This window comes from Polyodon spathula, chromosome 33 (genome assembly GCF_017654505.1).
Source record: "Polyodon spathula isolate WHYD16114869_AA chromosome 33, ASM1765450v1, whole genome shotgun sequence".
In the NCBI taxonomy this organism is placed as follows: domain Eukaryota; kingdom Metazoa; phylum Chordata; class Actinopteri; order Acipenseriformes; family Polyodontidae; genus Polyodon; species Polyodon spathula.
Window position 1 is genome coordinate 1,695,816 of NC_054566.1, and position 16,421 is coordinate 1,712,236.

Below are 16,421 nucleotides of genomic sequence, written 5' to 3' on the forward strand. Positions count from 1 at the left end.
TGACTGTCGTCAGGGGTTCCCGTCTGCCTGTGTTGTGATTCTTGTCATCTCAAACACCTTTCAGTGTTTGCATTAGGTTTTATTTGACAGTATTTTTGTTTTAAGCAGGTATGGCACTGTAGCAAGGACACTATGAACATGATTGTGGGACACTGCAGTTTTCGATGCTCAAACACTCAAGCATGTGTTGTTCCATAGCCTAGGTATGCAGTGCCTTCTGATTGTGTAATGAGTCTTTCTTGTCCTGCAGGTCAAGTTTAGCGAGTTGACAATAGATATGTTTAGAATGCTCCAAGCTCTTGAGAGGGAACCAGTGAACTTGGCAACACAGATGAATAAACCTGGAATGCTGGTAAGTAAGCAAAATCCACTTTGAGTAGCAGTGACTAAATATCCTGCTGACACTTGAGTAACTTGAAGGAGCTGTGCTGGTATGGGATGAGTGTAATGAAGCACTGATGGTTGTATAATTGTAACCCTGTGGTATGCATGATATCATTTTTTATTTTGTCAGCTTTTTTTACTTGTAATTCTTTAACAGCATGGATATTGGTATTTGTAGTGCTGAGTAATTACATTTACACTTTTAAGTCTTAAATACTGTATTTAGGCATAGGATATGAAATCAATCTAGAATTGTCTGTTGGTTCCCTTATAAAAGTTTACCACCATGAAACTTGGTTTCAACATTCTGTACCAAGTGAGAATATCAGAATATGTAATGGAATGTAGCTTATGCTGACCTGTTGCTGACCGATTTCTAAAGGTTTTCAGTCAGTTTCAGTATTGACAGACACTCAATACTTTGGAACATTAACTAACTGTGCTCTTGAAATGCTCAGCATAGCCTTACTAAGAAAATGCAGTTGTATTTTTGTGATGCAAGTTTGAGTAAAACAAAATTTGAAAATGAAAGTGTTTAATTTCTTAATGTTATTGTTTAACTTAACAACCTTAACTCTTCAAGGTACAAGGGACCTATGTGCAAATAAAACGATGCTTAATAACTTTCTTATTATTATTATTGGCAATGAGGTACACAAAACAGGGTTTAAAATGTACTGACAGGATGGTTCTAGTCATCCAATTATGAAGTCACTCTCAATGTATTTTAAGAAACTGTTTCTTCCAGATATTTTACACAGATGTTCTGAAAACAAGAAGTGAATCTTCATATATAATCCATATCAAATTTCCAAAGTGGTAATACCATCAAAGTGAATTGGAGCATTTGACATTGAATATATGAAAGTGGATCAATAGTTTTGGGCACCACATTAAATATATGTGTTGCAACAAATAAAAATCCTCACCAGTTTGTAATAAATGTTTAGTGCTGACAGACATTCAATTCTTTACTGTGTGTTTAGCTTGTGGAATTCTATTCCAACAGCGTCTTCAGGTGCAGTTTTGTGCTGTGAGTCGATGCTGTGGCGCTACTGCTGAACAGCATGGCTGTGTGCGGTGTACTGGCTTCATGATAGATGGTGTGACAAGGAAGCAAAAATCACAGGGAAAAAAAGAAAGACATTTTAAGCTTGACTGAGGATGTTTCCTGGTTCTGATTTTCTTCCAGGAGCCGAGCGAGAAGCCTGCCAAGCGCGAGAATCCCCACAAGTACTTGCTGTACAAGCCCACCTTCAGCCAACTCTACACATTCCTCTCCGCAGCGTTTAAGGTTTGATGTGCTCCTGCGTTTTAAGCTTTGATGTGCGCCTGCGTTTAAGGTTTGATATGTGCTTGCTGTTTTATTTTGCAGTGCATTAACAGTGGATCAGTTTGAATTGTCAAGAATGATACATTCACTGCATGTTGATTTGCTGAAATTGACAAGAGTGTTTGATCATTTGAAATTGCAGCTAACAAAATAAATGGCATGCATGTTTTGTTTATGCGCTTGTATTAGCTCAATCGGTCTCTGTGCAGTTTTTTGGAGAGAGTTAAAGGATGCTCTCTGTTTCTAGGCTGAGGTTGTCTGTTTGCACTTCCTGGGTCATTTCATCTCAGCAGTGTCTTTAAGGTCTGTGACGGTAGCGTCACGGCCCGGGCAGAAAAGAGACCCCGAAACAGAAGCTGCAGTTCAAGCACTAAAGCGCACATTTATTAAACAGTCACAAAACAGGAACAAGATAAACATGGCACGAGGGCCAACATAAAAGGTTCAGCAAAAGAACAAATTACTTGTAGGCTGGGCATTAGCGTTCACTACACTGTTACAAAACAATACAAAAATCACAACACAAACAGTGACCCCCAAACTCCTCCCACAGAGGATTTTGATTCCTTTTATACACATGGCCACTCCCCAGTTACCATAAATTACTTAATTGGGAATGGTCACACCTGTGATTTGCTGGCAGGGACAGATTTAACCAAATCCCTGCCAACCTTGCATTCCCCCCCACACACACACTGTTTATATTCCCTCCCCACCTCCCCCCCAACACACACACACAAACACACACACACACACACACACACACACTAACATGTCAGTCAATAGGGTAAGCAGCTGGTTGATTAATGACAGGAAAGAAGCCATTGAAAAGGTGGAGACAATTTCATCCTCCAGGCCCAATGACCTAGGAAGTGCACTAGCTTGCAAACAGAGGTGTTCTTACCTTAGTGCAGCACCAGAGATCCTGTTCTAGTGAAATGCTTTTGCTAAAACAGGTGGTTCTTTCGAAACTGCACATTTGAGACCTATGTGATAAATGGATGTGCATGGTGGAGAATATGTATGGAACTATTGTGTTAGATCGGTTACTATAGTGAACCACCAATGGGCCTTATTTAAAGAACTCTGAATCCGTTTTTCCATAGCGTTCACATACAGAGTTCTTTAAATTTAATACAGCACCTTGGTAGATATAGGGCTCCTACTGTACCATTTTAAATGATAGTAGCTAACAACATAATTCCATAAAGCTGTTGTACACTTACACTTGTTATATGGGTCTCAGATGTGCTGAAGAAAATGTATATAATAGTATACATGTAAACAAGAACATATTTGTTTGCTATAACATGTTTTTGTTGTTTTTTTAAACTGCATGTTTTGAAACCTACATACCTAATGAAAGTGCAAAACATGTTTTGGTGAATTGAAGCCATTTTCTTTTTGTTGGATTATTAAGTCCATGCAAACATTACTGTGCCTGCCCTGGTTCACAGGGGTTGAGAAACAGAATCTTTAAAATACAGAAGTGATTCCATCCAGACCTGCAAATCACTCAGTGGTACTAACTTAAAGGCATAACAAGAGAAACCAAATACATGCAATGACAAGCATTTTGACTAGAAGCCTTTTTCAGGGTGAGTGGAATTTTCTTTGCCTTCAATTTAAAGGAGAGACGTTTCTGATCTTGAAAGCTAGTTTATATATTTTGTGTACATATTTTAGCTGATCTTATTAAAAAAAAAAAAAAAAAAGGTATCACCATAAAAATATTGTTCATATGTCTTGTGATGATATTGAAAAAGACTTGACATGGTAATGTTTGGCATTGAATGTATTTACTTTTTAGTTATTAAAATATATAAGTGGTCCTTTTATGTCCGCAGGTGTCTTGACAAACCTCTGCAAAGTGTAATTTTGAAAAGACAGTATAGATTTTGTTTTCTGTATATTTTATTTGTACGTGGTGTCTTTATCTTTAGGAACTTCCTGCCAACAGCGTGCTGCTGATGTATCTGTCTGCGACGGGCGTCTTTCCTGCGGGCCGCTCTGATTATGAAGGTACAACAATGGAATGCATTCAGATAATCTGCTTCCCAATACATTATTACTTAATCATTGCATTTTAATCCTAACCTTTTTATTTAAAAGAGAGTAACTTCAGATCTGATGTTTGAAACGGTCTCACTCTGCCATTGAAAGGTTTTCTTGGCTTTTTCTGGAGAAAAAACGACTAGAGACCTGTGCTTGATGTTTTTTTGGTGATGTCGGACAAGCATTTTGCAGTGAAGGAGTAGGAGGGGGAGGTCAAAATAGACATTTTATTTAGTCAGTCATTTGTAATTTACTGTACTACGGTAATTTTTCTAGTGTTGTCTCACAAATGGCAACCATACGTAGAGATTCATTCTTGCAACATTGTCATTTGTCAAACTTGTCCAAAAATGTCATCAAATTACCATTGATCATACTGTCAATGCATCCCCTGCATTCCTACTGTTTGCATGTATTTTTGGATAGGCATGTTTCCCTGCTTCCGGCTATATTACATCTGTCTGTTTGCTGGTTTTACAGATTTGATTAGCACTAATCCTGGACTACCTAATGTTACCATGGGTAAGGTAGTCCAAGCCTAGTGTTAATCAAGGTCTGCGAAAGCAGCCGTTAATCTGTATTTTAAGAACCGAATGTAATTATGTAACATTGATAAAAAGAAAAATGTATGACAATTCGATATAGTAAATACTTAAATCACTCTCCTAAAGATGAGTGATCCTCATGCCTACAATCACCTTTTCAATGTGTTAATTGCTTTAACAGGTACTGTGAATAGGGTAGCAGTCTGTGACAATTAGGATATGTTTAAGCTTGGATGTCAGTAATTAATATCATAGTTGCACTTCCCTTTAGATGCATCTATTTAAAATGAGGTGTGACTAATTAAGATCCTAGTTGCAGTGGAGTGATGGTAGCCTTTAGCTTAATGAATACTTTTGATTGGTTTAATTACGATTGCTTTTATTTATGTTTAGACACCCATTAATTATGGTGGTTCGTCTCTCTCACTCTTTCTTAGTTTCTTTTTGCTTGTTAAAATAAAGCCATACCACTGTTTTCTCTCTATACATCTCTGCCCAGTTTCCTTGCATGGCACTTAAACTGTCTCTATAAATAATAGATGTCTGCAGCAAAAGAGAAATCAACCATCATGGTAGCAGTGGCACAGAAATGTTTTAGCTTTAGGATACATTAATGTTACAGTAGTTGTTGTTGTCAGTTTTTTTTTTTTTTTTTTTTAATTTCAGTGACACAATATTAAACATAATTTTCCCAAAGTTCACACCACCTACCAATACTGCACAGTTCATTTTATTCCCCAAATGCTGTTGCTATGTCATAGCATAGTACATGATTCAGTAATTCTGTGCAGCGTCACCAAAGAATCCTACCTTTGTTGATCACCTAGTTTCCTATCAAGTGCAAGGTACCTAATGGGTGTCTAACCTGAATAGATTTATCAAAGCTGCACACAGTGCCTGTGATGCAGGGTATAAAAACACTGCTGACACACATTGCCATCCTTTCACAGACCTGAAGCAAGGAGAGAGATCTATGAACAGATAAGTGACATACTTAACTGACATACATAACTGACTTATCGCTTGTGTATTACAGTTATTGCGATTTATGTGTTTATGGTAATTTTACTTGCATGTATTGTGCACTCAACCGTGGTTTTCATGTAAGTTCCTTAGCAGCCTTTTGCCCTGCGTGAAGCCAGCAGCTCCGCTGACCCTTCCTTAAGTCAGCTACTTGTGCTTTCTCTTGAGCTGCTACATTTGGCTTCGTACCGTGTGCACTGCACAATACTATTTGCAGTGTACCGTGTACTGTGCACCGTACTGGGTGCATTGTGCACCGCACCGCACCGTACCATACCATGTGCATTAAGCATCGTACTGTACCGTGTGCACCGTACCATACCGTTTGCACCGTACCATGTACACAGTGCATTGTGCACCGCACCGTACCATAGTTTGCATCGCACCGTACTGTTTGCATTGTGCTCTATGCCGTACCTTTCCATGTGCACTGTGCATTGTGCACTGTACCGTACCGGTAGAGCAACAAGGAGTAGCACACATAGAATAGGCAGCAATAAGATCTGCTATCTATTGCTACCTCTGAGGATGTCATTAATCAAGAGTTTCCCTTTGAGGAGGGAGGCTTACATAGTGCAACACTAGTAGTGCATATGTTATTGTCAACAGAGCTAATGCTGCTGATTAAGAGGGCCACTAACGTATTACAAGTCCTGTGGCATGTTGACAGCTTACATGAGGCAGAAAAACTTGGCTTGGCTAATTTTCCCAAAGTAGATGCCACTATTGCATCACTGGTGCAAGCTCCAAAGCTGGCGCTTTTGAACAGACCTGCCTGAATAAACAATGCAAGGTTTCAGAGACTATTCTCAAGGCGGCTTACTCAGCCAGTACGTTCACCACACGACTGGGCAACTACAAAAGTACCTTGGTAGCTTACAAGAACTGTAAGTTTCTCTGAGAGCCACAGACCCACAACACAGCAACTTGAGAAGCTACAGTTGGTGAATAAGAACCTGCTCCGTATATCTAAGTTGAAAGGGCAGGCGGTGGGCAGGAATCTTGCTGTGTTAGTAGCCGCAAGGAGACAGCTCTGGCTGTCCCAAGCATGAACAGCTGATGGGGACAAGACACCTTTGATGGATGCTCCCATTACTCCAAGACACACTTTTGGCCCAACAGTAGATGACATACTGCAGCATTCGCACTGTGTGTGAGAGTCTACAAAAGAACGGATACGCCTGCTTCCCAAACGGCCTCCTCCAGTACACAGACCAGCACCAAACTGGCGGCCAAGGTTCCGGCAGCCTCAGAGACCGGTACAGACGGCCTCTGCTAAAGCCAGAGGGGTTTTTCACAACCGATCCGGGGCTGCGTAAAGGGGAAACTTTTTAAAGTTCCTCCATCAAATGCAAATGCCTCGGGCTAAGCCTCAAGTGCTAAATGGCAGGGGCCATATGAAGTGATTCGGGCAATAGGAAAGGTGAATTAGGAAATTGAACAGCCCGATTGCCATAATGAACGTGAAATTTACCTTGTAAATTTATTAAAGCCCTGGCAGGCAAGGGAGGTCTTATTTACAGCCCCTGTCAATGTAGAGGATGATTTTGGCCCATCCAGAGACTCCTAGCACAAAAATCATTTTGATGGGGGAACAATTGGTTCCAGATCAGCAACGGGAGCTGTGTAAGCTTATTGAGGAGTTTTGTTTGTAATTTATTAGACAGCTAACGTGTTCCGAAGCTGTCGCTAAGGGCCAGCACCCGGAACAGCACTTTTGTCACGAATAAACTTGTATCACCCACCACGAGCTCTGCGGCACGCACACAGAACTGGTGACCATGTTTGTACATTGTGGGAAAGATACGTGTGTTTATTATTTGGGACTGCAACCCGTTTGTTTGTTTCCAGTGCATTACACGTTGTGTATCGCATGGAATTATTGCTTGGTCACCAGACCAGGATTATAATAAATAAAACTCCTTTTCCAACTGGATTACAGATCTCTGTCTGTTCATTGCACACTGCATCACTCCAGCACCTGTACACAATCAGCCACTTTGCCACAGGAAGTCGTAAGTAAAAATTGAAAATGCTAATAAGAACAGGTCATTTCATTTGGCTAGAGCATTTCGTTTGAGATTACTTTAATTGTCACACATACTAGAGTATAGGGCAGGGAGTTGGTTGTTGCTATGGTAACTTAAGACAAGACGCAACCTACTGTGCATTTTTCTTTTTTTCTTTTTCTGAAAGGCTTTTTACATCTGGACAGTCCACAGCTAAAAGGCTTAGAAATGTAAAATGTTGTCTACCGTTGCAAATAAGTCAGTTAATTCCCTGTTGTAGGCATTTTTTTTGTTATTATTTTTTACCGAAATGACTGATGTCTAATACAGAGAAACAAAAAAAAATCATTTGTTTTGTTGGAGTGGAAAAAGAAAAAAAATAGTGTGTTTTTTTTTCTTTTTTAACTTATAGAACCCGTTTTTAAAGTTAACAATGCTATTTTTTTTCAATACAATTCAATAAAACATGACTTGCCCCAATGCAGACGAACTCAAACCGAATGGAAATTTAGAAGCCTAGATTTAGACTGTAGATTTACACTTTTGTGGTGTTCGCCGCGCCTGCGGTGTATATAACTTCACTGAAATCAACTTAATTACATTTTTTTAAAAAAACGGTGAAAACTGAAATCAGAAAATAATAAAATGGATTTCATAGGGCCCTAACTTATTCATGAACCTGTTGTTACTTTAACTCACTGTCCAATGTTAATTTGTGATGTTAAAGCTGAAAATCATGTTAGAAATCACGTTCAAAATCCCAATTTCTGTAATGCTAATAATACTGAGTACTGATGTTTTCTTTAAATGTTCATTATTATTGCAAATGTTATCCCTTTACAAGAGATTACTTATCATTGTAGAATGCTATGGGTAAGGGGAAAAAATAGATACATTGCATTTGTGTCTCCCCTTGTTCACCAGAGTACCAGTGCCTCTGATACTCCTCTATGCCCAGTGTTGTTTGAAAATCCTATACAGTACTGCAGATGCTGCAGAACTCATGTCTGGGCAGAGAAAACGGCCTCTTATTGTCTCCTTTTCCCCGCACAGGTCCCTATGATTTTGGCGGAGTGCTCACTAACAGTAATCGTGATATTTTAAATGGGGAGACGGTGCACAAGCGGAATCAGGCCCACAAGGAAATGCACTGGTAAGATGTGAATTAATGAAGTGATTGAAAAGCTGCTGCTCAGCAGTTCGTCATCCCTGGCTGCCGACAAGCAAGAAAACGTTTTTACGTTGCCATCTGCTCATTGGTGACTGAAATGTATGTACAAAAACAGCCAAGTGAGATCAGCCTTATAATGAAGTTACAGCTACAAAGGGTTAGTTATAAATGAGCTGTGTGAGACACCATGCGGTACCCATGGGTATCACTGTATCCCGGCCCCTCTCGTTCATTTTACATCATGAGAATATTCCTCATGGCTGGGAAGGCCCCTTTAACCAGTAAAACTAAAACTAGCTTTGTACACAGGCGGATTCTCGCAGCTAAAACATAAACGAAATACAATTTACCAGTGACATTAAGAAAAAATAGAAATGGCTGTGCAAAGAGCAGAAAGACAGATAACCAGGGTTAGCAGCATAGCTTGTACTAGGGTATTATCTTCACTGTCGGTAAGTATCATTTGTATTCATATTGACATTTTATTATGATTTTTTTTATATACATATTGTGTCTTGGTAAAAGTTCCGTTTTGTAACTCTTTGTAAATATCACAGCATGCCACACAGTTTGGTCCTCACACATATCTAGAGAACTGCACATCCAATTGGCATTAAACTTGCTCAGGAAGTTTGTGAGCCCAAATGATTCAGTATAATCTGGTGATATATGGAGGCTGTCTATTTAGCTCTGTTTCTGACTTACAGTTGTACATATACCAGCATGAGAGAACTGCTTGTCCAGTTGTGGTGATATGCTTTAAATCTGGGTGAGCGGTCCATGCAGCCTATTGAATTTGATTAAGTACACTAAACACTTACTCAGACTCCATGAACTATATCCTGTGAACAGCTCACCCATTTTAATTACATTTACAATGACATTTGTTAGAAGACGTCATTCCACAAGCTGTGACTGTAGGTACTACAGTTTCCCAATACTAATGCCTGATTGTAAGAGCCATTGAAGGCTATATCTAGAGAACTGCTCGTCCTGAATAAGACTTGTGATATTCCACTGTACCTATAGTGAATGTAGCTGTAATGTAGTGTTAATATCCTTAACGAAAGCCTTTCCTAACTCTCTTATTTCTCTTAGTCTTCATCCAGGTGACTTGTATCCCTTCACGCGAAAGCCTTTGTTCGTAGTCGTAGATTCCTCCAATAGTGTTGCATACAAGGTAAGCTGCTCTCTGTTTGGTTTCTGTCCACTTGCTTTTGTGAAAAGTACAATCAAACAACCCAGCTAGAATTCTGCTGGCAGATTTGAAGTTATACATAAGGTGTACTAATCATTGTGTATCGATGCATCGTGATACGCTCTTTAAATGATACATCAGAACGTAATAGAGGCACCTGTGTTTGTACTTTGATGCATTCAGATATGCACAACTTTGCTCATTGTAGTTCACCAAATGGTTCTTGAATGAATAAAGCCCAGTACAAGTTGCCCAACTTTGACCAGTCTTGGCCATAAAAGCCTGTAGCTCTTGCAAAGTTGCCTCTTGGTAGCCTCTCTGATCAGTCTCCTTCTTGCTTGGTCATCCAGTTTGGAGGGACAGCCTGATCTAGCCAGGGTCTTGGTGGTGCCATACAGCTTTTCAATTTATTGAAATGTATTTATTATTTTTCAATAATTTTCCACTATAGCCCTCCTCTCCAGTTCATATTTAATTATATATATATATATATATTTAAATACAAGTGGCCTGTCGAAATGAAGGCATTTTTCCCACTGAATTTCTTGAGATTATTAATGGAAAATCCAGTGCAGAACAGAACCAAGTGGATTTGTAGTTGCAATCGTAGTAATGTACGAATCTGGCTTGCTAAAGGTGCCAGCTCCTGCAGTACATCAACATCCTGGCTTCTAGATTCCAAATATAGTAGCGGTATGAATTGCTCAGATCATTCTGTTGTACTGTGTGCTGCACAAGCATGACCATCATTGTAATCACTGCCTCTGGCCAAAACCCATTACACCTGGTCTGCTCTGATACTCTTAAAAAGAACTGGCGTATAAATTGATGCAGATTTACAATAGCATAATTTTTCTATAAAAATGCAGTCAGGAAGCTTTCACTGTAGGATCCTGCTTCAGATGGTTTGAATTAGGGTATCCCCTAGTGGAGTACAGCATATGCTGCACCTAATGCTACTAACATACACAGTAGAATCACTGTTGCATTTATCGTGGGATTTTGTAAAATTATTCAAGAAACTACAAGCTAGGTTTGTGTTAAGAACAATACAAAATATAATACAAAAGCATGCTTACATGATTTAAAAGGCATCTTGTTTGAATAAAGAAAATGTAACTTCTAATGGTTTTGCTATTTTCTTTCCTCTTTCTAGAATTTCACAAACTTATTTGGACAGCCAGTAGTTTGCCTACTTTCTCCAACAGTCTATCCTAAGAACATGCAAGGTATGTGTTTGGTATTTGAGTTGAGTTAAAATTGCCAAAATTAGTTGATTTAAGAATCTGTATAAATAGCCATTCGAAAAGACATGATTTTAATTAACGCAAGAACAGCGAAAGATTTGACCATGCCGCGCTTGAGTAATGAAGATCGCCTGGTTGCTATCGGCATGATTAAAGGCGGTCTGTCTGTGAGAGAAGTTGCCAGGAGACTGAGATGTTCTGCTTCAGCGATCAGCAGACTAGTCCAGAGAAACCGGCTCTGTGAGGAATAGGCCACATCCTGGAAGGCAGAGGGTCACCACACCGGCCCACCACATCATGGTGAGCGTTATGTTGACTGTTGTGTTGTTCAAGCCAGCCGGTGGGGCGGTGGAAGTGTGATGTGGGGAGGAATCTCCTTTAACACAAGCACACCTTTGGTGCAGATTGAGGGCAACCACACAGTGCTAGGATTACAATTGCACGACTTCAAGGAAACAATGTCGAGGTCTTGCCGTGGCCAGCATTTTCTCCTGACCTGAGTCTAGTAGAACATCTGTGGGACCAAATCGGCAGTGCCATCCACAGGAGACAACCGCGACCAGCCAACCATCGCCAACTGGCTGCAGCTGCACAGGGAGAGTGGAACATCCCACAGAGAATGGAACATCCCGCAGCAGTCTATCCAGAGGCTGATCAGGTCTATGCGCCAGGATTGTGTTAATGCTTAGGGAGGTCATACCCGATACTAACTTTGTAGTTTTTTCCTTTTTACAGTGTGTCACATTTCATACTGAATTGTTTTTTGTTAACTGTGATTTTGTTTGAGATCTATGTTTAAAATATTTGATTAAATCTATTAGACCTGAGTGTTTCTTTTGTACATCAGTATATAAAGTAAAACTAATCAAGTGGACACATGTTTTAGCTACTGCTTATAAAGACACTATCCAAAACATTTGTCTGATCTTGTACTGTTACTCTCTGTTCTGTTCACACTAGGAAATAACCCCTGATTTGATGCAGGAGTAGGAGTAGCAGGACTATGCTCTCTGAATTTTAGTTTACAGTATTTGTCCTTCCAACAAATAGAAGTTACTGAAACACTATTTTGAAAATCTACTCCCTCAGTATCCCGACTACAGTGGGTATTTTTAAAACAGGCCAGTTATATCCCGACGATGATAAAATGTGGGGAACAAAGATTTGTTAACGAAAAAAGATTTCCTGGTCTTCATTAATGAAGTGTTTGTGGCGATGCTTGTGATGTATCTCAGATCAGTCCCAGCAAGGAAGCCTCTTCACGCTCTTCCTCTACAACCCCCTCATGGCATTCCTTTATGTCTGCGGGCTGTCCAGCATGCGCAGTGGATTGTGGGACAAGTGCCAGGAGTTCCTGAGGAAGGTGAACCGTGACCTGGGCCAGCTGATATCGCGCTCCCGCTCCATAGGTAAATATCAGGCTCAGGTACTCCAGTGTATGAGCATTGTGTGTGTGCTAACTACACCAGTCTTTGTAGATACTGGCAGATTAACCTCAAAAAGAATGGCAAGATGATTAGAAATAGTACAATCTAGGGCTATGACGTTCTTAACAGCTAAGCCACGAGAAATGACCAGATCTAAAGTGTGGTCACGGTTATGCGTAGGACCTTTGACATGCAGGATATAATCTAAGAAATCCAGTAGCCTTAAAAATTCCAACGCGGGATAGCTAGGATAAATACAGATAACCAGCAGCAGCCTCTTGCAGGCTAGGTAGGACAAATACAGATAACCAGCAGCAGCAAATCCTTTGTTTTAGTTTTAAGATTACAGGGTTTCACAATCATGTTAAACTACAATACAATGTACTACTTTATTCAATTGTTTAGCTGTCTGTTTACATTCCCCAAAGTTGGTTACATTCCCCAAAGATATGTGTAGCTGTTACTGGTTTTGCCTCCCTTACCTGCGGGAGAGCCAGAGCAACGCTCCTTGTGGAATTACCAGCGAAGATGAAGAACTGTAGTCAGGAAGCTGCACTCCACTGACCGTATGACTCACCTGCAGGTGATGCTACTTCAAATGGACTGGCCTCTGACAGTAAAGTAACCATGAAAATTCAGCCCCCATGCTTGTGTATTGTGCATGCAGTACAGGTATTTGTTATCTAGTCTTTTAATCAAACATTCCTTTTCTTTTTTTCAGATCAAGCTTTTCTCCAATTCTTTGGGGATGAATTTCTTCGGCTACTCTTGGTTCGGTTTGTCTTTTGTTCAGCGACTATGAGGTTGCACAAGGTTTTCAGGGTAACTAGCTACACTTCTGAGCCATGAATGTTGCATGTTACATTTTACAGTAATTAACAAATGAGTTGGCAAAAAATATAACCTGTGATTCACAAAATATTCCCTGTAGATTCGCAAGATATCCAAGCCCCAATCATACTTAATTTTAAACTCCTCTGGCAAAATTAACTTACATTACCTATATTATAAATAAATACAGTCAATTAGCTTTATACCCCCTTGATAATGGCAAAGCACCCACATGGGTTTGGTATTATGTTTCATAACTAATAAAATACACCAACACAGAACATACACGACTGTAATTCCCTATCAGTGGAAACAAGCTTTATTATGCAAAGTCGGGTTCACGTCATTTGGTCTAATGATTGTTAGAGTGCTTATAGCTAACACAATCTTACCTGCTGTGCACTTCCATTTACTATAAAGGTCTCACATGTGCAGTTTTGAAAGAAATGCATGGGATGGCAAGCATGTATTTTAATTTTAAAACACGTTATCTGATGTTACATTAGGTAAACAGAAGTTCTCAGTTTGCTTGCCGTGCTTTCCAGGAAATCGGTTACTGCTTTACTTTCTAGGTCATTTCACCCCAGCAGTGTCAAAGAATCTTACAGGCCAAAGCATGCCGTTCATTTGGGGAGCATGCTGATTGGTTACTGACAGGGAAGGCTGTATGAAGGTGCTTGGACAATGCCACTCTCCAAACTCCAAACAAAGCTTTCTTTAACTTGATGTAGTACCAGCTGTTTTGAAAGGAAAATACATGTTTGCTGAAACAGGTTTCTATTAAAAACAACATCTGAGACCTTGTTTTAGTGAATGGATGTGCTTGGCGTGGGAAGTGTTTGCAATTATTTTGTTAGCTACAATCACTTTAAATACAGGCGCTCCTTCCAATCCTTGCACTGACACAGAGTTTTTTGTTTTTGTTTCAGGAGACAAGGAATTACCCTGAAACCTATCCGCAGCTTCCAAAAGAAGAGACTGTCGAGAACCCCATGGTTCAAAAGCACGTCCTGGAGCTGGCTTCTATTCTGGACGTTCAGAATCTCTTCTGCGACAACACCCTTGACGATTACTAGTGAACACACTTGCTTAGTTTCAAGACCTATTGTTTTATAAGATAAATAATTTTTGAAATGTCTGGTTTTCCTATGTGATGTCTGATATATTAGTGTGTCTCTTTCTACTTTTTAGAGGTCACTGGAGTAATGTTTTTAAAGTGTATATAAACACCATGGTGCAGCTATGTCTGTTAGTGATGTCATAACTCTGAGGGCTTTTTAAAGAACATGACTGCCTGTTTTAACACATTTAGATATTTCAAAGGCACCCGATGCATCAGTTTGAAATCCAAAACTGAAGCTGGATTTTTCTGTTAGCTAGCGGAAAAAGGCCCTTATTTTGAATGGTGCAAGCTAGGTTTCCAGGTTCCTGTGGTGGACTGCAGTGTGACAGTTCTGCATGTGTACATTAAGTACTGCTTTCTACAGATATGCGTAGCTTGCAATGTGCATTTGTTCCAAACCACTTACTTTTTTAATTATTCCTCACCTCTAAGAGGTCTGCTGTCTGTGCAGTGATGAGTGTTTCTTTAACACCTGCATGAACAGTTCAGCCTGGGGCAGTTTATCCTTTTGACAGACCACCGTTCTGACCTACTGTTCTTCAGTAAGGGGACCGTTCTTCCAATGCAGTCATCCCCAATGCAAATCTCATATTGTACAACCATGTCCTGGATTCATTCGCAGGTCTGGATCTGTGGGATCATTTGTAGTCCTACACCACCGCCCTCAAAACTTCATACCAAACGGTTTCCACCCTATTCGGTGCAATAAAACCTCCATCCCTGGTCGAGCACCACAAAAGTGGTGCTTTGTTGAGTTCATGCTACCTTTCAGCATGTTTGTGAATAGTGTTTGATGTAAATTGTATTGATTGGATTGTCTGTTCTGTGTGGTAAAAATCTGTATTGAGATAGTTTTAAAAAAAAAAAATGTAAGTGATGCAACTTCATTTACTTGTCGTATGTTTGGATTGTTAATGTTGAAAATGTTATATAAAATCCTTCTCTATAAATGTCCTATGGATACTGTTCCATGTTAACCAGATAGAGCAGACTCAAGTAGATATGTCTATACATTCCAGAAACAAAGTGGCGGAGGGTTTTTCTTATTAGGAAATATAATATTATTTGTTAAGCTGTTTATTTGCACTTTACCGCACATTGACAGCATGTGCTTGTTACTTCTGTGAGCTCAAAAAGGGATGATTAATTCAGTTTCCCATAGTAAAAGCATAGCAAAGTGTAATAAGGCACAGTGAAATAAAGGTGAAGCACAGATAAGCATTGTAAAGATAATGAAAAACATGGTAAACTATGGTAAATGCGTGGTATCACCATGGGGAAAACTGCAAAATTACTCTGGTAAACTTTTATAAGGGTTCTGTTACCGCTTTTTGTGTTGATACTAAAGTTTGCTTTGGTATTGGTGAACAAAGGTGATAAATAGACCAGCAATGGTCGTTTCTACCTGGACAGGAGACCAGTCACCTTTTATCACACATTGCCATCACAAAACAAATAAATGCCTATAGATTAAATCAAAAGTACTGCATTGCTTTGAGCTATAGCTGTGTTTTATGACTGTATTTAATGAACAATCCATTTATAAGAGGAAACCACCCAAGCATCCCAGTTAGAAAAGGAGTCCAAATACAGTCAAAAAACTGTAGCCCTTAATTTAAAATACATGTATATTGTGCCTCTAAGTGTGATTGAATGCCATCATAGAACAATGAAATAATACATGGTTTGATTGAATGCCATCATAGAACAATGAAATAATACATGGTTTAATTGAATGCCATCATAGAACAATGAAATAATACATGGTTTCATTGAATCCCCCTCTAGTCAAGCTTGCCAACATTATAACATCTGATTTGTTTTATCAACTTTATGTTCTTATTACAAAACTTAAGAAGGAATTATCTGAAATGTAATTATGTTTGAGTACGGAGCAACTTGTATCTGTTGTCTGCTAAAACAAGATAGGCAGAATGAGTTATTAACCTTGCATTGCAAAGCGTCTATATTTACCATAAGTGTCGCCTCATCAAATGATTTGCTGCAACACAAACCATTTTCCAAGATTAACAGTAGAAATATTTTGGGTGAAAAACTTCAGATTTTCACTGCTT

The 16,421-nt window shown here is 39.4% G+C and overlaps 1 protein-coding gene across 2 annotated transcripts in view; it reads left to right on the forward strand.

Moving 5' to 3' along the window:
* The window catches only part of LOC121303573 (protein SCAI-like), a 42,086-nt gene extending 26,035 nt beyond the window's left edge, over positions 1-16,051 (forward strand). For both annotated transcript variants that reach the window (XM_041234362.1, XM_041234363.1), the window contains exons 10-18: positions 251-352; positions 1,577-1,678; positions 3,661-3,739; positions 8,403-8,502; positions 9,619-9,700; positions 10,875-10,947; positions 12,201-12,374; positions 13,114-13,214; positions 14,153-16,051. In XM_041234362.1, the coding sequence (XP_041090296.1) occupies positions 251-352; positions 1,577-1,678; positions 3,661-3,739; positions 8,403-8,502; positions 9,619-9,700; positions 10,875-10,947; positions 12,201-12,374; positions 13,114-13,214; positions 14,153-14,299 (960 nt within the window). In that variant the 3' untranslated portion in view covers positions 14,300-16,051. The remainder of the gene's footprint in view (positions 1-250; positions 353-1,576; positions 1,679-3,660; positions 3,740-8,402; positions 8,503-9,618; positions 9,701-10,874; positions 10,948-12,200; positions 12,375-13,113; positions 13,215-14,152) is intronic.
* The last annotated feature ends 370 nt before the right edge of the window (positions 16,052-16,421 follow it).